The sequence below is a fragment of the Pristis pectinata genome, chromosome 34, assembly GCF_009764475.1.
Source record: "Pristis pectinata isolate sPriPec2 chromosome 34, sPriPec2.1.pri, whole genome shotgun sequence".
Taxonomy (NCBI): domain Eukaryota; kingdom Metazoa; phylum Chordata; class Chondrichthyes; order Rhinopristiformes; family Pristidae; genus Pristis; species Pristis pectinata.
Window position 1 is genome coordinate 11,377,127 of NC_067438.1, and position 21,981 is coordinate 11,399,107.

Sequence of the window (21,981 nt, forward strand, 5' to 3'; positions counted from 1 at the left end):
TCCTCTTCTATGGTTTTACAAATAAAAGCCACCTGGATCTATGCTGCATTTTCGATTATTTGCTCCATGCCCTTTACAGAATTATCCTCCAGACCTCCAAGCAGTTGACGGCGTAACAAGAATGAGGTTAAAAGGTAAAGTCCAAAAACACTACAGATTATACTTGAAGAAATGTTCTCAATTGACAAGGGAACAGCAAGTTAATAGTTTTTAAAAAACTACAAATGCTTCAAATCTAAAATAGAAACTCAGCAGTAATACTGGAGAAACAAAGGACTGCAGATGCTGAAATCTAGATGAAAAACCTTATGATGCTGGAGGAAATCAGCAGGCCGGGCAGCATCTGTGGAGAAAAGCAGGCGGTCAACATTTTGGGTCAGGACCCTTCTTCAGGACTGAAGATAGGAAAAGGGGAAGCCCAATATATAGGAGGGAAAAGCAGAGCAGTGATAGGTGGACAAAAGAGGGGAGGTGGGGTGGGCACAGGGTGGTGATAGGTAGATGCAGGTAAGAGATAGTGATGGGCAGGTGCGGGGGATGGAAGAGCAGATCCACTGGGGGATGGATCAAAGGTAAGGTGAGAAAGCAAAAAAAAGGTAGAAAAAAAGGGAAGCAAGGTGGGGAGGGGGTTGGGGATTACCAAAAGTGGGAGAATTTAATACTCATGCTGCAAGGTTCCAAGACGGAAAATGAGGTGCTGTTCCTCCAGTTTGCACATGGAATTCTGGCAGTGGAGGAGGCCGAGGACTGACATATCAGTGATAGTGTGGGAGGAGGAGTTGAAGTGACTGGCAACGGGGAGATGCAGATCGTGGTTACTGACAGAGCGCAGGTGTTCTGCAAAACGGTCACCTAGTCTGCGTTTGGTTTTACCGATGTAGAGGAGGCCACACTTGGAGCACCATCTCTCTCACCTGAAAGGACTGTTTGGGACCCTGGATGGAGGTGGTGTAGGGGCAGGTTTTGCACCTATGGCAGGGGCAGTGGAAAGTTCCTGGGGTGGCAGCGGGATTGTGGGGGGAGGGGGGTGGAGGAGGAGTGAACTAGGGAGTTGTGGAGAGAACAGTCCCTGTAAAAGGCAGAAAGGGGTGGGGAGGGGAAGATATGCTTGGTGGTGGGGTCCCATTGGAGATGGCCGAAGTGGCAGAGAATGATGTGTTGGATATGTAGGCTGGTGGGATGAAATGTGAGGACAAGCAGGACCCTATCCCTGTTGGGTCTGGGAGGGGTGGGCGTGAGAGTGGAGGTGCAGGAAATGGCAGAAATCTGTGAAGAGAGAAAAAGAGAACTTTTCAGGTCTGGTACCCTTTGGCGTACTGATAAAACTTGCCACAAGACAAACTCTTCACTCAGATGCAAGCAGCCTAGGCTTGCACGGTAGGAATAACAATTAAAGAGTGACAAAAAAATGTCCAGTTGGACAGGAGAACGAGAGTCAAATGGCAAATCAGCAACTGATCACATAGCACAGATGAGGTGATCACTTTGCAGGGCACCTACGCACACTCTGCCAGGGTAATCCTGAGCTTCTTGTTGCATGCCGTTTAAATTCTCAAGCAACACACACAAAGTGCTGGAGTAACTCAGCAGGTCAGGCAGCATCTATGGAAGCAAATAGTCGACCTTTCAGGTCGAGACCCCTCATCTCGACCCGAAACATTGACTGTTTATTTCCCTCCAATAGATGCTGCCTGACCTGCTGAGTTCCTCCAGCACTTTGTGTGTGTTGCTCCAGACTCCAGCATCTGCAGAATCTCGTGTCTCCGTTTAAATTCTCAATCCCACCTCTATGCCAACCTGCCTGCAACCTCCTTCACCGCCATAGCGAGACCCAAACTAGAGGAACGACCGCTTATGTTCTTTCTAGGCAATTCACAACTTTCTGGAATGAACATTGAATTCTCCAAATTCAAGTAAACTGCTGTATCGTCGTTTCTCAAAATATGCCTTTCTCAGCCTGTTTATATAATACAACGCTGCTGGTCAGTACGCATACTCTATATTACCTGAACCTATCTTAACCTATCCTAACCTACCTCCAAATAGTCTTTTGTCCTCACTTCTTTTCTACGCCATGATTGGGAGGTCTGTCAACTCAGTCAATGATGTACAAGTCTCTGAGCTCACTTCCTGGAAGTGGTCATCTTGCGGAACCGTAATGTTTTGCGGAATTTCAGTCGTTTGAGTTTCCACTGTTTCGACTACCCGACATGTTGTTTTCTATTCCTTTCCTCCAGCTGCTTCTGCTGTCGTCGTTTGGAGCGGCAGGTAAGAATATCGAAAGGGGTTAGATTCTAAATACACCACGGCCGGTGCTGTGCTGGATATAGCAAAAGGCCCCTCTCCGGCCCGGGCTCACTTTCGGTGAGGATCAGGAAAAGACAGGCAGTAGTTGCAACAAAATAAGCGAATTAGTAGTACAAGTAGAAATAAATGAGTATGATTTAGTAGCCATTATCCCGAAGTGGTGGCAACGTAACCAGAATTAAATATTCAGGATACTTGCTATTTTGTCTGTTCCTCCTAGGAGGAGAAGCTTGTATGTTAAAGAATGGTATAAAGGCACAGTATAGCACAGGAACAGGCCCTTTGGCCACGATGTTGTGCCAAACTAATTAAGTTAATGACACTTAATCCCTCCTGTCTGCACATAGTCAATATCTCTCCATTCTCTGCATATTCATTTGCCTATCTAAGAGCATGTTAAACATCTCTGTTGTAACTGTCTCCATCATCACCCCTGGCAGTGCATTCCAGGCATCTGCCACTCTCTGGGGAAAAAAAACTTGCCCTTCGCATCTCCGTTGAACGTTTCCCCCCTTGCACCTTATGTGTATGCCCTGTAGTATTAGACAATTTGTCTATGCCTCTCATAACCTTAGAACTTCCATCAGGTTACCCTTCAGCCTCTGCTGCTCAAGAGAAAACAACTCAAGTTTGTCCAATCTCTCCTTATAGTGCATTCCCTCTATTCCAGGCAGCATCCTGGTAAACCTCTTCTGAACCCTCTGCATAGCCTCCACACCCTTCCTACAATGTGGTGACCACAACTGAATGCTGTACTCCTGATGTGGCCTAACCAGAGTTTTATAGAGCTGAAACGTAACTTCCTGACTCTTGAACCTAATGCCTCGACTAATAAAGGCATCTATATCCTGCTGTATCCTTTGGCAATCTATGGTGTCCACAATACAACCAACTTTTGTGTCATCAGCATACTTACTAACCCGCCCATCCACATTTTCATCCAAGTCATCAGGGATCCCAGTAGGGATTCCTGCAGAATACCACTAGTCATCGACCTCCAGCCATTGACTACTACCCTCTGCCTTCTATGGGCAAGCCAATTCTGAATCCAAAAGGGCAAGTCACCATGGATCCCATGCATCTTAATCTTCTGGATCAGCCTATAATGAGGGACCTTTTCAAACACCTTACTAAAATCCACGTAGATAACATCCACAGTTCTACTTTCATCAATCTCCTTCGTCACCTCCTTGAAAAACTCAAATCAAGTTAGTAAGACGTGACCTGCCTTGCACAAAGCCATGCTGACAGTCCCTAACTAGGCCATGCTTTCCCAAATGCTCATAAATTCTATCGCTAAGAATCCTCTCCAATAGCTTTCCTACCACTGAAGTGAGATTCACTGGTCTATAATTTCCAGGATTATCCCTATTTCCCTCCTTGAACAAAGGAACAATGTTAGCTACTCAGAAGCCCTCTGGAACCTCTCCTGTGGCTAGAGAGGACACACTTGGTTAAGGCCCCAGCAATCTCATTTCTTGCCTCTCAATAACCCGGTGTATATTGCATCAGGTTTTTGGGACTTATACACCCAATGTCACCTCTTTCCTTATCTCAAAATTCCTAGCATAGCAGCATGCGCCACACTGATCTCACTGTCGTCCATGGCCTTCTCTTTGTGAATATTGAAGCAAAGTACTCATTTTGGACTTCATCCACACAGGACAGAGAAAAGATATGCCTCCGAGCACAGAAAAATAAAGAATTAGTTTTCTTGGAGCGAAGGAAATTCAAGGGGCAGAAAACATTAGTCCATAGGCTCCAAGATGGTAGTTGTTATTGTAGAACATTGTATAAATCAGGAGATTAGAGGTGCATATAATGAAGGTAATAAAATAATCATGGGGGATTTTAATTTTCCATGTAGGCTAGGCAAGCCAAAAAAAAGCTAATAGCGTGGTGGGTGAATTCATGGGTGTATGGAAGGTGGTTTGGGAGATGAGTTTGTTGAAGGACCAATGAGAGGTTTAGTGTTGTACAATAAAAAAGGGTTAATTAGTACTGTTGAAACTATAGTGTCTTTGAGGAAGAGTGACCATATTATGACAGAATTTTGTGAAGATTAAAAGTGATTTGATTTGATCTGAAACCTGGGTCTTAAACCTAATCAAAGCACTGTATGAAATTGAGCTGAAACGGACTGTAAGAAGGAAAAGATTAACAAAAGTTATTGTTTCCCTCCATTCCCTTGTGGATGGAGACAAAAGAAATTGTGAAATAAGGAACTGGAGAGAAATTAAATATTTCATGGAAGGAGATATGGAAGAATTTCTGGAAATGGTTAAGAACAATTATTTTCGAGTGAATGGTGAGCTGAGGGAAATTAGCATTAGTTTTTAAAAAATCTGGAAGAATTAATAGGGCTGAAAGCCAATTCCAGATTGGAATGTTGCCTCACCATCTAAGAAAGAAGGGAAAGAGAAATCAGGAGACTACAAATCACTGAGCTTGAAATCAGTAGGATTTGCACAAATCTACTGGAGAAGTGGTAACAAGACGTTTAGAAAATAACAATAGATTGGGCAGAGTCGATAAGGATTTAAGAAAAATCATGCTTGATAAAACCTGGTAGAGTATTTTAAGATTGTAACTTGCAGAATAGATAAGAAGATGCAGTGGATGTGGTGCATTGGACTTATAGAAAGTTTTTGACAAAAGATTACTAAACAAAATTAAAGCAAATTGGATTAAGGATAATATCCTTGTGGGGATTGAGGATTGATTAATGGACAGAAAACAGAGCAGGAATAAATGGGTCATCTTCAGGCTGGTATTCTTGTTTTAGGCAATTGTCTCTTACAATTATTCTGAGTTCAGCTGGAACCCTGCCAGGCAGGGTAAAACTCAGATCAGCCTAGAATTCTTAGAAAAGTTTAAGACTGGGCAAGTGTTGCAAACAAAATAATATTAGATACAAGCACTGCAAATAACATAACATAAGGCATTATAAGAGATGACCAAAGATTGCATGTAGTAAAATATTACTAAATGCAGAGTATTATCTCTGTACTCTAATGACCTTGCAAAGCTTCAACTCACAGCTATAGCTTCAACTTGCATGTACTTCTCACCAACTCTGACTCAGAATGCAATTCACTTTGGTGATCACACGATCCAAGGGAAAGTGGCATATGAATAAAAATTGACTCAGTGTATAAAGCAAAGGGTGGTGGGAGATTTGGTGTATGCAGTGGAGTTCTGCAGAGAATACCAGGTTGCTTTTTTTTAAAGACACAGATCAATGATTTGAATTTCAAAATAGCAGAAGTTCACCAATGATACCAAAATTAGCAGTGCGAATCTTGGAAAGAAAGTGGTAGGCTGTAGAGAGTCACCAATAGATGTTATTTGTGACAATGGAATTCAGTCCAGAGAAGTGTGAGGTGCATTTAGGGAGGGCATAATTGGTAAAACAGGGGAGATGTGATTTAGAATTAAATGTCGGTGGCGTGACAAAGAAGCTTGTAGTTGATTCAAAAATTGCCTATGTAGTTGAAGTTATTGAAGAACTATTTGTATTTTATGATTGTAAGACTGAAGTGTGGGGCTTGAGACCCTCCCTCCATAGCATACTCCTGGCTAATGTGCAATCATTAGAAAACAAGACACAGGCCTTTGGAGCAATACTGCTGTATCAGAGAGACGTGAGAGGCTGCTGTGTACTCTGTTTCAGAGAGACATAGTTCAGCCCCAGCTCTTCGGACATGGCGCTTCAGCCCAAGGGTTTCACTGTCTACCACATGGATCAGATGGTGGTGTCAGGTAAAGGCAGAGGTGGTGGCGTTTGCTTCTTGATTAACTCGTCATGGTGCTCAGACATGGCGGTTCTGTCTCAGTCCTGCTCTGCCTACTTGGAACATCTGGTGGTCAGATATTGTCTGTACTATCTGCTGTGGGAGTTCTCTGCCGTTATCCTGGTTGCAGTATATATTCCAGCCCAGACAGGTGTCAAGCTGGCATCGGAGGAATTGAGAGCTGTGATTAACAGGTACAGAATGGCACACCCCCATCTCAAGCAGACTAGCTTGAAGAAGCCTCTGCCAAACTACAACCAGCATGTCACCTGCAACGCCAGAGGACCTAACACATTCAACCACTGTTACACCACCATCGAGCACCCATCAAGCCATTTCGCACCAGTGCTTCGGGAAATCTGACTACCTGGCCGTGTTTCTGCTTTCTGTGTACAGGCAGAGACTAAAGAGTGTGGCACCAGTGGAGAAGACCACAAAAGCATGGTCAAGGGAGCAGAGGAGGTATAAATGATTGCTTTGAATTGGTGGACTGAACCATATTCAGGGATTTATCAACGGATCTGAATGAATATGCCACAGTTGTCGCCGACTTCATCAAGATTGTGTGGACAAGTGTGTGCCCATTAAAAACATATTAGCTCTTCCCAAATCAGAAACTCTGGATGAACCAGGAGATTTCCTAGTCTGCTGAGGACTAGATCTGTGGAATTCAGAAATGGCAATCTAGAGACCTACAAGAAGTCCAGGTATCACTTCCAGACAGCTATTGTGAGAGTGAAGAAGCAATTCCGAATGAAGCTGGAGGTGTAAACAGGTGGTCAACAGCTGTGGCAGGGCTTGCATGCCATTACCTCCTACCAGGTGAGAACGAATAGCATAAATGGCACTGACACCTCACTCCCTGATGAGCCGAACGCCTTTTATGCACACTTTTAAGAGGGAGAATAATGACATGCCTCCACGAGTCCCCACAGCACCCAACAATCCTGTGATCTCAGTCTTGGAGCCTGATATCAGAATACCCTTCAGGAGGATGAATCCTTGCAAGGCATCAGGCCCTGATGGCATACCTAGTCGAGTGCTTAAAAACCTGCGCTGACTGGCTGGAGTGTTCAGGGACATCTGCAGTCTGAGGTTCCCACCTACTTCAGGATAGAATTTTACTGGTGCCCAAGAAGAGATGGGTGACCTGCCTCAGTGATTACTGTCAAGTAGCATTTACATCCATTGTAATGAAATGCTTTAATTCTCCTATTGCCACAATAAGTCTACAGCAGATTCTATCTTGCTGACTTTCTGCTCTGCTCTGGACCAACTGGAACACTTGTATCAGTCATTGTTCATTGACTACAGCTCAGTGTTCAACACCAACATCCCCTCAAACCTATTGTCCAGCTCCCAAGACCTGGGCCTCTGAACCTCCCTCCATAATTGGATCCTCTGACAAATTTCTACAGATGTGTAGTAGAAAGCATTGTAACTGGTTGCATCACAGCCAGTTATGGGAGCTCCAGTGCACAGGAACGCAAGAGGCTACAAAGATAGTTCTCCCTACCATTGAGGGCATCTACAAGGGGTGATATCTCAGGAATAATACAATATTAATATTTCTTTATTAGTCTCTTGTACATCGAAACACACAGTGAAATGCATCTTTTTCTGTCGAATGTTGGGGGTGGGGGGAAGGGAGTCCACAAGTGTTGCCATGCTTCCGGTGCCAACATACCATGCCCACTACTTCCTAACACGTATGTCTTTGGAACATGGGAGGAAACCGGAGCACCCAGAGGAAACCCACACAGTCACGGGGAGAACGTACAAACTCCTTACAGATGGTGGAATTAAACCTGGGTCGCAGGTCCTATAATAGCATTACGCTAACTACTACACTACAGTGCCTGCCATCCATCATTAATGACCCCACCATCCAGGCCATGCCCTTTTCTTGTACTTCCTGCCTCCTACAGGATTTGTACCTCCAGACATTGTCTGTACCTGACCCACACCTCTTGAATCTTGAGGTGTGGGTAAGGTATAGGCAGAGCCTGTACCTGGCTCGCATCTCAAAATTCAAGAACAGCTTCTTCCCTGCTGCCATCAGGTTCTTGAACTGACTTGAAAATCCCTATTTCTACATTGATCTATATTTCCCTCAGTTTGTACTAATGTCATTATGTTTATTTTTGTTTATTTTGTTGTGCAAGTTCTGTATAATTAGTTTTAATTTAAGTTTATGCAATTTTTTATGTTTGAAATGTACTGTGCTGCTGCTGCAAAAAGCTAATTTTCATGACACTTATACCCTGGGTATGTATGCCCATGAAAATAAACTTGAACTTGAATAATGTTGTACTATCATCTGAAGAGTCTACTAGACTCTTTGCTGCATTGGTGAACTCAGGGTGGGGGGGGGGGGAGTGGGTGGAGTTGTAGACTTGCTTCTGCAAACACAAGGAAAGGCTTTTTTTTAAAGTAATTTGATGCAAGTTTGTCATGTTTCATGCTTTGCATTATGATTTTTGAAATGACTACACAAAAAAATTCGCATTAAATAATTGAGTGACAGGTGCAATTACATTGGCCCATACAGCAAATTAATTAAACAGTAACAACTTAATTGCAAGTACATACCTCTGATTGTTATGCTATTTATGTTGTTATGCTATTTATAAGGTGAGAGCAGTTGGAGGAGCGAGAGCAGTTTCTTTGCAGTGATATTGTGCTGATCATTTAATGTATTTGGTGACTGTTTTTGTAATTGTCAATGAACTTTTAAGAATATGTGTAAATCTCATCAATTGTACCATTTCAGTAAATCTCAGTTCAATGTTGTTCAGCTAGCAAACCTTGCTCATTTGTTCAACACTGCTCTATTGGACCTGAACTCTGTTTAGTTCAGAGAAATAAACTGTGAACTCTATATTCCAGAAGCTGAATGGCAATCCATTCCCACTTGCTCCCTTGTCTCAACCACCCCACCCTTTGGACGGTGACCCCACCACCCATTGTTTCCCACACAGTGGATTCGGTTTGCTTTTGAAATCTTCCTAGCAGACACAATCCTGCTTTCGAAGACCTCTGGTTTTCACCATTCTTGCTGTGTTTATCATATTTGCTTTTTTTTTAACACCTCCTTGGACTGTTATAAATCTCATCACATCAGGAGTGAAAGAAACTGTACAGTCCTTTCTGATGCCAATGAACACCAAAAGCTTATGGTTTTCAATGTCATATTGGTCTCATTTTCAACTGGCATATGAAAATATCTGTACATAGCCATTCAGTACCAGGATGATCCAAAGTACTTAACTTTGAATAGAGAAGTTTCAGTCTTCCACCCTTCTTTGCCTAGCTAAATGTGGTCTCATACTGAACTTCTGACTTATTTCAATCACTTTTTGATTTTTAAGATGAGAGAAGATATCTTTATTAGTCACATGTACATTGAAACACAGTGAAATGCATCTTTTTGCATAGTGTTCTGGGGGCAGCCCGCAAGTGTTGCCATTTTTCCAGCGCCAACATAGCATGCCCACAACTTCGTAACCCATATGTTTTTGTGGGATATGTGGATTGTTCTTTGTTCTGTTAGATTTTCTACACCATCTGGACTGCTTCACTGGCTTCACACCCTTGACTGCCCTTATATCAACCACCTCTACTTGTTCTCCTCACCCCCTGCAACTTATCCTTAAGACAAGTCCCAACGTTGTCACCAAACCTGCCAACAAAACTGGTGCTGATATTAGCAAACTGGCCTTATCACATGGGTCCTGAACACAAACTCTGAGACTTCCTCCCACTGTCTGCAATTTAGCTGCATTGGCAGACATCAGGCCATCATTTTTCAGTCCCACGCATAGCCTGTAACCTCGGTTCATCAACGGGCAGTGCAGTGGAGTGCTGTCTCACAGCTCCAACAATCTGAGTTCAATCCTGACCTTTGGGGCTGTCTGTCCAGAGCATGGGTTTTGCTAAGTTAATTGCTTGGCCACTGTAGATTACCCCTCGTGTGTAAGTAATGGTAGAGTCTGAGGAGGAAGTTGATGAAAGTGTAGTGAGAATAACATTTTGGGATTAATATAGAATTAGTGTAAATAGGTGGTCGATGGTCACCATAGTGGGCCTGTTTCTGAACTGTGTGATTCTGAGGGTGGCTGTACTCTAGAATGCAACATTATCCTACCACCAGTCATACCTTCCCCTCTCCTCCCCTTTCTACTTTTTGTAGGGACATAACTCCCTGGTCCACTCTTCTATGTAGACCCTGCACCATGTCCCCCACCCCCAACCCGCCAGTCATAGTACCTTCCTATGCAACTGAATATACAACACCCATCCATTCACATCTTCCCATCCCACTGTCCAAGGACCAAAACAATCATTCCAGGTAAGTCAGTGATTCATTTGCACTTCTTTAATTTTGATCCACTGCATTCAGTGTTCACAGTGTGGCCTCCTCCACAATGAAGAAACCGAATGCAGCTTTGAATGCTTTGTGGAGTACTTGCACTCTGTCAGTAGAGGTGATCCTGAGCTTCTTATTGCATACCATTAATTTTCAATTATTTTATTATTCTGACCTGTCTATCTATGGCTTCTTTCACTGCCACAATGAGGCCCATTGTAAGCTAGAAACATGACACCTTATCTTCTGTCTAGGCAGTTTGCAACCCTCTGAAATGAATACTGAATTCTTCCAACTTTGGGTAAACTGCTCTCTCATCATTTTCCATTATCGTGCTTGGGTCCCTTCCTCACACCATTTCTATAAAATATCTCACTAATGGTCAGTACTTGCTCCCAGTCACTTAATCTGTCTTAATCAATCTTTATACAGTCTTTTCTTCTTGCATCTCACTCCTCCCGCAGCTCTGCTTTCAAAACTGACACCCTTCCACTCTTCCCCCAGTTCTGAGGAAGGATCCTTGACCCAAAAAACTCGTTTCTCTTTCTGTTGATGCTGTTTGATTGGTTGAGTTCTTCCAGCATTTGTTATTTTTCAGATTCCATCAGCTTAATTTGTTTTTCTTCCTACTGTACACTTTCCATTTTGTTCACTCCCTGCCCCTGCACCCACTCCCACCCACCCCCCCCCCCCACTCCACCCATCCACACCCACTTTTCTCTGGAGACAAAAAAGACTGCAGATGCTGAAATCTTCAAAAAAAACACCAGAAGAACTCAGCAGTATCCACAGAAGCAAAAGTTGTATGTTGACATTTGGGTGGGACTGAGAGAGAAGAGGAAAAATTTACTAGTATGTAGCAGTATAAGGGAGGGGGTGGACAGAGACTAGTAGGTGACAGGTGTAACCATATGGGGGGGGGGCAGAAGGGAGGATGGTGATGGGATGGGAAGGTGAACAAAAGAAGAAACCTAGGTGGACAAGTGAGTATCTGTGGGAGAAGAATATCGGGGGTGTCGGTTACCAGAAATTGTAAAATTTAATGTTCATACCAATAGGTTGCAAGTATGCCAAGTGAAATATGAGATATTGTCCTTCCAGTCTGCATTTGGCCTTTCCATACAAAAGAGAAGGCTGAGGACAGACAGGTCGGTGTGGGAGTGAGAAGGAGAATTAAAATGACATGCAACTAGAAGCTCAAGTGTAGGTGCTCCACAAATCCGTTGTCTGGTGTACATTTGGTTTCTCCAATGTAGAGGAAGCCATATTGTGAGCACTGAATGCAATAGACCAGGTTGGAAGAGGTGCAGGTGAATCTCTACCTCACCTCTGAAGGCTGTTTAGGTTCCTCGAATTTGGTGAGGGAGAAGTTGAAGGGACAGGTGACAGGGACAGTTGCAGAGGAAAGTGCAAGGAGGCAGGGAAGGTGGGTGGTGAGGGATGAAGGGACCAGAGAGTCACAAAGAGAGTGGTCCCAATGGAAAGCAGAAAAAGAGGGAGGGGAAGATGTGATTGATGGTGGGATCATGTCAAAGCTGGCAGAAGTGTCAAAGTATAATATTGGATGGGGGGGCGGGGGGGTTGATAATGGTGAAAGGTGAGGACCAAGGGAGCGTTCGCACTTTCTGTCTGGGAAAAGGGAGCTGGTGTGGGAAAATGGAGGAAATGTGTGTGTGGGCTCCACCAACTATGGTAGAGGGGAAGCCATGTTTCAGGAAGGAGGGGGACAGATGCAGTGGAGGTGGGGAAATTAAGGAAAAGTGATTGCATCCTTTTAGGAGGCAGAATGGAAGGTGTAATTGAGGTAGCTGTGGGAGTTGGTACATAGAAGATGTCAGTGGCAAGTCTGTCTCCTGAGATGGAGATGCAGAACAGGAAGAGAAGTGTCCGAGATGGTTCAGATGAATTTGTGGGCAGGGTGAAAGTTGGTGGCTAATGTGAGGAAATTGAGTTCTGCACACATGTTGAAATAGGCTTGGAAAAAGGATTATTCCACGAAGCCAACAAAAAGTCATGATAGCTAGAGCCTGTGCAAGAGGCCTTGTCTACAGCTTTGGTCTGCAGAAAGTGGGAGGAATCAAAAGAAAAATTGTTAAGCCTAAGGACAAGTTGTGCAAGTAGATGAGAGGAGGGAAATTGGTTGAGTCTTTGTTCGAGAAAGAAACGGAGGTCCCCAGGAGCTTCCTGATGTGGGATGGAGGTATATAGAGTCTGGACGTCCATGGTAAAGCTGTGCCAGTTGGAACCAGGGAATTGGAAGTTATCAAAATGGTGGAGGGTATGAGAAGCGACCCGTATGTAGGTGGGAAGGGACTGGATAAGGGAGACTGGATGAAGTCCAAGTATGAAGAAATGAGTTTGGTGAGGTAAAAGCAAGCAGAAACAATGGGCCTACTGGGACAGTCCTGTTTATGGATCTTGGGTAAGAGATAGAAGTGGGCAGAGCAGGGTTGGGGCACTGAGGTGGGAGGCCATGGAGGGGAGATCTCCTGATATGAGATTTGTAACAGTCTAGTAGCCTGATGTTTGGTAGTCGGGTCGTGGTCCAGAGGAAGATATGACGAAGTCCTTCACTAGGCAAAAGTTGGTGTGCCATTTTACAGCGGCACTGACTTTGTTTGTGGGTTTGGTCTGGGATGGATCTGATTTTTTTGTTTCTGCCTCTTCAAATCTGTTTATCCGTAACTTTCTGTAGTTCTTGTTTAGATCATTACTGATTTAGATGGGGTAAATAGAGGAAAGCTGTTCCCAGCGGTTTCAAGGACCAGGGTACGGATGATAAAATATGTGGAGAGTCTGAGGGAATGTTTTAAAAACAAAGATAGTTCTGGTATGGAACTTGCAGCCTGCCAGAGTGTTGGAAACGATGGGACTCCTGAGTCATGTCAGGACTTGTGTGTAAACCTCTGGTAGAGACCATCCTTTAGTCTACGTACAGCAGATTTTCCATATTATTGGATGTTGTTATTAATGACCCATCAAACATTTATTTCACTTTTCTTTAAATATTATACAGTAGAATAATTATTAATGCCCCAACACATTTAATTCACTTTTTCTTAAAATTTATTATTCTACTGTGTGATATTTAATGACGAACAACAACTTTAAAGGAGCATGGGTAATAAGTTTAAAAGGAATGTGGGAAACAAAACCAGGTAAGTTTAAGTGGAGCACATCAACTGAAAAGGTGTGTTTTAAAGAATACAGGAGTCAGGATCCCAGCAAGTGAACGTGGAGTGCCAGAAACATCACATATGGAATCATAGGTAATCAATGGTGCCTTTTGAAAAGCATCAATTTGAACAGCTGCACTTGTCCATTTGCCTCGTTCCTTTCCTTTACCAGAGCCAGATGCTAAACCATTGGGATTTTCCAATAGGTGGATAGCAGATTGTATACTGTATTCTGTGATTTAGGCAATGGTGTAGTCACAATAAATGTCAGGAATTGAGCTTCTGAAACTTGTGTAAGAGGAGAAATTGGACTTAAAATTGGGTTATTTTCAATTTGATAAACATATGAGAGGTTATTTAAAATTGCTTAAGCTATGCTGAACAATTCATAAGATGAACAATAGACATAAGAAATTAAACAGTTTTACTTATGTACTTCAAAAATTTATCTTTGTGTCTTTTATTGTGTGTAATTTGAAGAGCCTTCTCAGTGCACTGTGAATGGTGGAAGCTTGCAATGCTGTCTGGGAGTGTGGCTAGTTTGTGACAGGACCTAGTCAGGGCAAACTGAATCTTAAATGAACATAAAGAATCAAGAGCAACATAATCATTGTAGATGTAACTTGTATTTAAATTTCCCTCGAATCGAGTGGAAACTCTGGTCCCATGTGGCCATGTCCTAGAACACCAGTGTATAATTCCATCAATATTTGCTCATATATGTTCTTGCTGCTGAATACCAGTATGTCTCTGTCATGCTTTATTTATTATATTTTGTCTTTTATCTTAATCAGTTGAAAAAAGAACAGTGTATGGCACCTATGGTTCATCAGTTTTTCTGAATCCTGAATACCAAGGTAATCTCAGCAAGAGTGAAGTTTTATGGAGCTTCACTGACAGCAGCAACAAATCTGTCATTATTTTGGATCATTTTCCTGGTAAACCTACAGAGCAGCCAAGTGAACATTTCAAATCCCGTTTACAGTTTTACGATTCTAACGGCTCTTTGTGGATAAACAACCTAGCATCTGAGGATCAAGGTTATTTTACCTTTCGTGTAAATGGACAAGAAAGAAGAAGAATATATTTGATTCTCATCGGTAAGTGGTTTCACATGTTTGTAAATTTTAGAAGTACTGAAGTTTGTGAATTATTAATTTATTCAAGAACTTTACCTACAGAATTTGTGGTTATCAATTTGTGGTTCATTGAGGACTAAAATGCATGCCTCCCCCGACAGAGAAAATGTTCAAAATTGAATGCAACTGGTCAATCATCTTTTACAGCTGTGATATATCTGCTATGCCATGTTGTTGTTCCCATGGTATTATGATTTATCAGCCTATGCTGTGCTAGTGGGCTGAACCAGAGCCAAATCAGAACAACTGAAGTTTAGTTTGTGAATGCATGGTAGAATGGAAATGTGAAGGAGGAGAATATTGGAGAATCAGGAATAGATTGGGAGATGAAGGATGGAAATACAGGGGGAAAAGGACGTGGAAAGCACAAGGTTTATGAAGGTTAATTGTATGCGTGATTCTCATCCTGTGGTGCTCTGCCTGATGTTGTCTCAGTATCTTTCTGTAAATACTCTAGAATATCTGTGGAAAGAGAAAAACAGTTAAATTTTCAGATCAACATCCTTTCATCAATGCTAATGAAAAGCCATTGACCTGAAATCCTTATCTCTTCACAGATGTACCTGACCAGTTGAATGTTCCCTGCACTTTCTTTTTTGTTTCAGATTTCCAACATCTGTGAATTTCACAGCTGAAATAGTCTTTGGATTGTTGTCATGGTGTATCTTTATCAGTCCTATGGTCAACTCTGATGTAATCAACCTTGCATTTATTTCTCTGAATCTTCAATTGACCACTTTCGGAGAACATCTCTCCCACATGTTTCAGTGCAGTCTTGCAGTTCATAGAATGTACACAATTAGTTGGTTTTACCTTGCATGCATTGGGAGTACATTACACATTGCTTCAGGTCATTGAATATCACTGGTTGTTCCTCTGCCACCATCTTTCATGCCACCTTTGACACCTGGTACATGGTGTTCAACTGCTCCTCTGAATCTGCCTCTGTCAATCCCTCTCCATGGCTTATTCTTCACTCAGTTTGATGTCCTTGTCACAGTACATTTCCATTGGCATAGAATTTCTTCTTTAGCCTCTTGTATTGTCATCCACAACACGCAACATCTAAGCCACTGTGGCTCCATGATCCCTTTTTTGGCTTTTGTCACAGTTTCCTGTGGCCTACTAAGAATGTCAAGGATGGTATTGAATTAAAAGAAGTCCTATAATGTCGTGAAGATTAATGAAAGACCAGGGATTGAGAATTTTTTTAAAACCAAAAAATTATGGAGGGAAGAAGATGAGTTAATAGAGTAAACCAACAAATGAGTATTAAAAACAAACAGCAAGAGCTTCCTTTGTACATAAAAAGGAAGAGAGTAGCTAAAGTAAACATTGGTTACTTAGGAGATTAGACTGACGAAGTAATAAATGAAAACAGAAATTGGAGAGCTTCTAAATAGACAATCTACATAATTAAAAATATGCCATTAAAGCATGCATAGCTAAAGAGCTAGTGTAGGAGGGAGGGCTTCAGAAACCTGGTTCATTGGGATCTCTTCTAGGGTGGATGGAACCTGTATAAGAAAATTGGGTTGCATTTAAACTGGAAAGGCACCAACTTCCTTGGAAGGAGTACAGTGGGTAAGGCGGATGAGCTTGGAGCCTGGAGCAGTATATGGAACTATGATATTGTAGCCAATACAGAAACTTGGTTGAGAGAAAGGCAGGACTGGTAGCTGTTTCAGATATGAATAGAATCATAAATGAGGTAGGGGAGTTGCATTACTCATTAGGGAGAAAGTCATGGTTGCACTTAGAGGACATCTTGGAGGGTTTATCTAGTGAGGCCATATGGGTGGAACAGATATGCAGGCAGGTCATTTGGAAAGATGTAAAAACAACAGGGTAATTGTAGGTGATTTTTAACATCTCCATTATTAATTAGGACTCCCTTGGAGCCAGGGCTTGGATGGGACAGAATTTGTTTGGTGCAATGAGGATTGTTTCTTGAAACAATTTGTAGTACTAGACTAACTCATGGACTGTATTAGACCTTTTATTGGGGAATGAGCTGAGCCAGATGACTGATGTTTCATTGGGAGAGTATTTTGGGAATAGTGGCCATAATTCCGGAAGTTTTAAGATGAGAATAAATCTGGTCTTCAGGTGAAAATGCTAAATTGGAAGAAGGCTAATGATAGTATTAAGAGGGAACTGGAGAAGGTGGATTTGGGAATGGTGGTTTAAGGGTAAATCTACATCTTGTTTTAAAGGTCAATTAATCAGAGTTCAGAACGAGCACGTTCCTGTGAGGATGAAAGAGAAGGATGGTAAAGTTTGTGAACCCTTGGATGACTAGAGACATTCTAAGTTCAGTCAAAGATGGAAAAGGACACAAATGTAAGGTTTAGGAAACTGAAATCAGAGGAAAGTAAAGGAGGCAGGAAGGAACTGAAATAAGAAATTGGGAGAGCTAAAAAGGGCCATGAAATGTCCTTGGCAAGTAGGATTAAGAAGAATCCCAAGGCAGTATATATGTATATGAAGATTAAGAGGGTAGCTAGGGAAAGGGTAGGTCCACTTGAGGGCAAAGGAGAGAATATATGCTGGAGCCAGAAGAAGTGGGTGATGTCCTTATTGAGTATAGGTAATTCTGCTATAACGCATGTTCCCACAAAGCAAATTAGATATAACGCGATTGACGAATTAGAGAACACTACTTGTATTGTGTGGGCCAAATTGGTTATAATGTCATTTCAATTAGCAACTAGAGAACCACTTAAGAGTTAGAAAACTGAAGAGCAGAAAAATGCTGTCTTGTAAACAGTTTCTTTTTCCATGTAAGGTGGTTAAATCCCCAGAGCCTGATAGGATCAATCCCAGAATACTGAGGGAAGCAAGGGGGGAGATTGTTGGGGTCTTGACAGAGACCTTTATATCCTATTTATCCATGGGAGGTGCCAGGAGACTTGAGAATAGCCAGTGTTGTCCCTTTGTTTGAGAAGGACAACAGGGACAAACCAGGAAATTATAGGCTGGTGAGCCTGACATCAGTAGTACAGAAATTATTAGAGAAGATTCTTCAGGACAGGATCTACTCGTGTTTGGAAAAACATGGACTTGTTAGGGATAGTCCAGCACAGCTTTGTGCAGAGGAAGTCCTGTCTCTCAAACGTGAGGAAGTAATGAAGACTATTGAGGATAGGGCAGTGGATGTTGTTTACATGGACTTTAGTAAAGCATTTGACAAGTTGCATTATGGTATGCTGGTCCAGAAGACTAAGTCACACGGAATCCACAGTGAGTTGGTAACTTGGATCCAAAACTGGCTTTGTCAGAGAAGATGGAGGGTAATGGTGGAGGGACGTTTTGTTTTACTGACTGAAGGTCAATGACCAGAGGTGTTCTGCAAGGATCAGTGGTGAACCTCTGTTATTTGTTAAATGTGTTCTTTCTTTCTCTCTCTGTCTGTCTCTTCCACACCCCCCCCCCCCCCCCCCCCCCCCCCCCCCCCCCCCCCCCCCCCCCCCCCCCCCCCCCCCCCCCCCCCCCCCCCCCCCCCAGCATAAGCTTGATGAATGGTGGGCAGGCTTAAGCAACTGGATGGCCTACTACTCCTGGTTTTTTTTTGTGTACATTAATGGTCTCAATATTGACATGGATATAATGGTAAATCACTCTCTCGCAGTAAATTTCCCTGCTTGAAAATGGGGGTAGGGGAAACTACAGATACTAGAAATCTGAAATTAAAACAAAATGCTGGAAACACTCGGCATGCTCGGACAGCATCTGTAGAGAGAAGCAGTTAATGCTTCATGTCCGAGATCCTTCATCAGAATTTCAGCATTGGCAGACTGTGGTCTCGACTGGGCCCTCAATCTGTGATTTCCCAGTGAATGGGGTTGGGTGTCCTGCCGGAGAGAGATCATCTTACTTGGCCTTTACCTGCTTCCTGTAGGAACAAGAAATCTAAGCTCAGGATTTGGTTGATTTGCTCTTTGAGTACCAGAGCACCAACACTCCCAAAGGCATCCCATAGCATCCATTACTACTGTGAGTGCCAGAGCTGTTGCACCATCATCATGTGTGCTGTGCTCCAATACCCAAGCCACAATGAGTGCCAATGCCACAGAAATATGCAACTGCAAGGATCAGCCCTTTAATACTGGTACCAGGTTCTGCAGTAGGAGGCAACTATTCAAAGTCAAAGATGATTTGAATTTGTACAAATAGCTCAAATGCAACTTCTCACAAATGAGAAAAAGAAATCATGTCATCAATCAATTAGGTAACAGAACCTCGAGCACTCTGTTCCCTAGTTGTTAACATGTTAATGTAATGGGAAATGACAGAAGAACAAATTTGTTGATGGCTCGTCTCTGGAGCATCTGGGCAGTAAGACACCTACGTTAGACTATTGTTTATTGACTACAGCTCCACCTTCAATACTTTAATTCCAAGTAAACTCACCACCAAACTCTGAAACCTGGGACTCAACACCTCCCTTTGCAACTGGATCCTTGACCTTCTGACCAACAGACCACAATCAGTGAGGATAGGCAGCAATGCCTCCAGCATGATTATTCTCAACACTGGTGCCCCATAAGGCTGTGTCCTCAGTCCCCTGCTCTACTCCCTGTACAGTCATGACTGCAATTGTGCTCTAACTCCATCTACAAGTTTGCAAATGATACCACCGTAGTAGGCCGTATCTCAAATAACGATGAGTCAGGAGTACAGGAAGGAGATAGAGAGCTCAGTGACATGGTGTCATGATAACAACCTTTCCCATCAATGTCAGCAAAACAAAAGAGCTGGTCATTGACTTCAGGAAGGGGGGTGGTGCACATGCACAGTGTCTACATCAATGGAGCTGAGGTTGAGAGCTTCAACTTCGTAGGAGTGAACATCACCAATAGCCTGTCCTGGTCCAATCATGTAGATGCTATGGCCAAGGAAGCTCACCAGTGGCCTCTACTTCCTCAGGAGGCCAAAGAAATTTGGCATAGTCCCCTTTGACACGCACCAACTTTTATCGATGCACTATAGAAAGCATCCTATCTGGATGCATCACAGCTTGGTATGGCAACTGCTCTGCCTGGGACTGCAAGAAACTGCAGAGAGTTGAGGACACAGCGCAGCACATCACAGAAACCAGCCCCTCCATGGATTCTGTCTATACTTCTCACTGCCTCAATAAAGCAGCCAGCATGATCAAAGACCCACCCACCAGGGACATTCTCTCTTCTCCCCCTCTCCCATCAGGCAGAAGATACAAAAGCCTGAAAGCGCATACCACCGAGCACAAGGACAGCTTCTACCTAGCTGTTATAAGACTATTGAACGATTCCCTTATCTGAAAAGATGGACTCTTGACCTCATGATCTACCTTGTTATGACCTTGCACTTTATTACTTACCTGCAATGCACTTCTTCTGTAGCTGTGACATTTTGCTCTGCATTCTGTATTGTTTTACCCTGTACTACCTCAATGCACTGTATAATGAATTGATCTGTATGAACCATATGCAAGACAATGTTTTTCACTGTACCTCAATACAAGTGACAATAATAGAACATAGAACACTACTGCACAGTACAGGCCCTTTGGCCCATAATGTTGTGCTGACATTTTATCCTGCTTTAATATCTGTCTAACTCTTCCCTTCCACATAGCCCTCTATCATTCATGTGTCTATCTAAGAGTCTCTTAAATGTCCCTAATGTATCTGCCCCCACAACCTCTGCCAGCAGTGCGTTCCACACACCCACTACTCTGTTTTTAAAAAAAACACTTACCTCTGACATCCCCCTTGTACACCTCCAATCACCTTAAAATTATGCCCCATTGTGTTAGCCATTTTCTCCCTTGGAAAAAGTCTCTGACTATACACTCGATCTATGCCTCTTATCATCTTGTACGCCTCTATCAAGTTACCTCTCATCCTCCTTCTCTCCAAAGAGAAAAGCCCCACCTCACTCAACCTATCCTCATAAGACATGCTCTCCAATCCAGGCAGCATCATCGTAAGTCTCCTCTGCACATCCTTCCTATAATGAGGCGACCAGAACTGAACACAATACTCCAAGCGTGGTCTGACCAGAGTTCTATAGAGCTGCAACATCACCTCGCAGCTCTTGAACTCAATCCCCCAACTAATTAAGGACAACATGCTATCTGCCACCTTAACAACCCTATCAACCTGTGCGGCAACCTTGAGGGATCCATGGATGTGGACCCCAGGATCCCTCTGTTCCTCCACACTGCTAAGAGTCCTGCCATTAACCTTGCCTTCAAATTCAATCTCCTGAAGAATATCACTTCACACTTTTCTGGGTTGAACTCATCTGCCTTAGTGCAGGATTCCCTAAAGGTTAACTTGCAGGTTGAGTTGGTAGTAAGGAAGGCAAGTAGAAAGTTAGAATTCATTTCGAGAGGACTAGAATACAAAAGCAAGGATGTAATGCTGAGGCTTTATAAGGTGTTGGTCAGACCATATTTGGAGTATTGTGAGGCAGTTTTTGGCCGCATATCTAAGGAAGGATGTGCTGGCAATTGGAGAGGGTCCAGAGGAGGTTTATGAGAATGATCCCAGGGATGAAGTGTTATCCAATTTTAAGTTCCCACTCCTACCTACTGCAAAATCACACAGTGCCACAGATTAACTCTGTTAAAACGTGTTTATTAGCAGTATACTGCCAGGGAGAATTCTCCTGACTCTCACATAGAGTCGTTATCAGAGGTCTCCACAATACAGAGGGGCAGACATCAATTTATACAGTCATTGTCACGCACTTAAACAATGCGACTACACCAATTTTTCAATTGGGAGCCTAAGATAAAAAGACAACCTTCACACTTATTGTTTAGGACAAACCTCACACTTATTGTTTAATATAATTGGCTTACAGTCAATTTCCAGACACAGTAATCACCACTTGGTCCTGAGTCAGGGGTTTGCGTGCGTGGTATTTTTCATTAGTTATATGTATGGTCACAATTTCTTAACCCTTTACTTCCCCAAGAAAGGTTAATGTACGAGGAGCATTTGATGGCTCTAGGCCTGTACTTGCTGGAGCTTAGAAGAATGAGAAGGGATCTCAATGAAAGCTACTGTATATCGTAAGGCCTGGATAGAGTGCATGTGGAGAGGATGTTTCCGGTGGTGGAGAGTCTAGGACCAGAAAGCACAGCCTCAGAATAGAAGGACATCCTTTTAAAAAACAGAGATGAGGAGGAATTTCTGTAGCCG

General features: G+C 42.9%; 1 protein-coding gene across 4 annotated transcripts in view; it reads left to right on the plus strand.

The window, feature by feature from the left end:
• Positions 1–2,147: 2,147 nt before the first annotated feature.
• Positions 2,148–21,981, plus strand: part of LOC127586099 (carcinoembryonic antigen-related cell adhesion molecule 6-like) — a 49,920-nt gene continuing 30,086 nt past the window's right edge. For all 4 annotated transcript variants that reach the window (XM_052043917.1, XM_052043918.1, XM_052043920.1 and 1 more), the window contains exons 1-2: positions 2,148–2,268; positions 14,441–14,746. In XM_052043917.1, the coding sequence (XP_051899877.1) occupies positions 2,211–2,268; positions 14,441–14,746 (364 nt within the window). In that variant the 5' untranslated portion in view covers positions 2,148–2,210. The remainder of the gene's footprint in view (positions 2,269–14,440; positions 14,747–21,981) is intronic.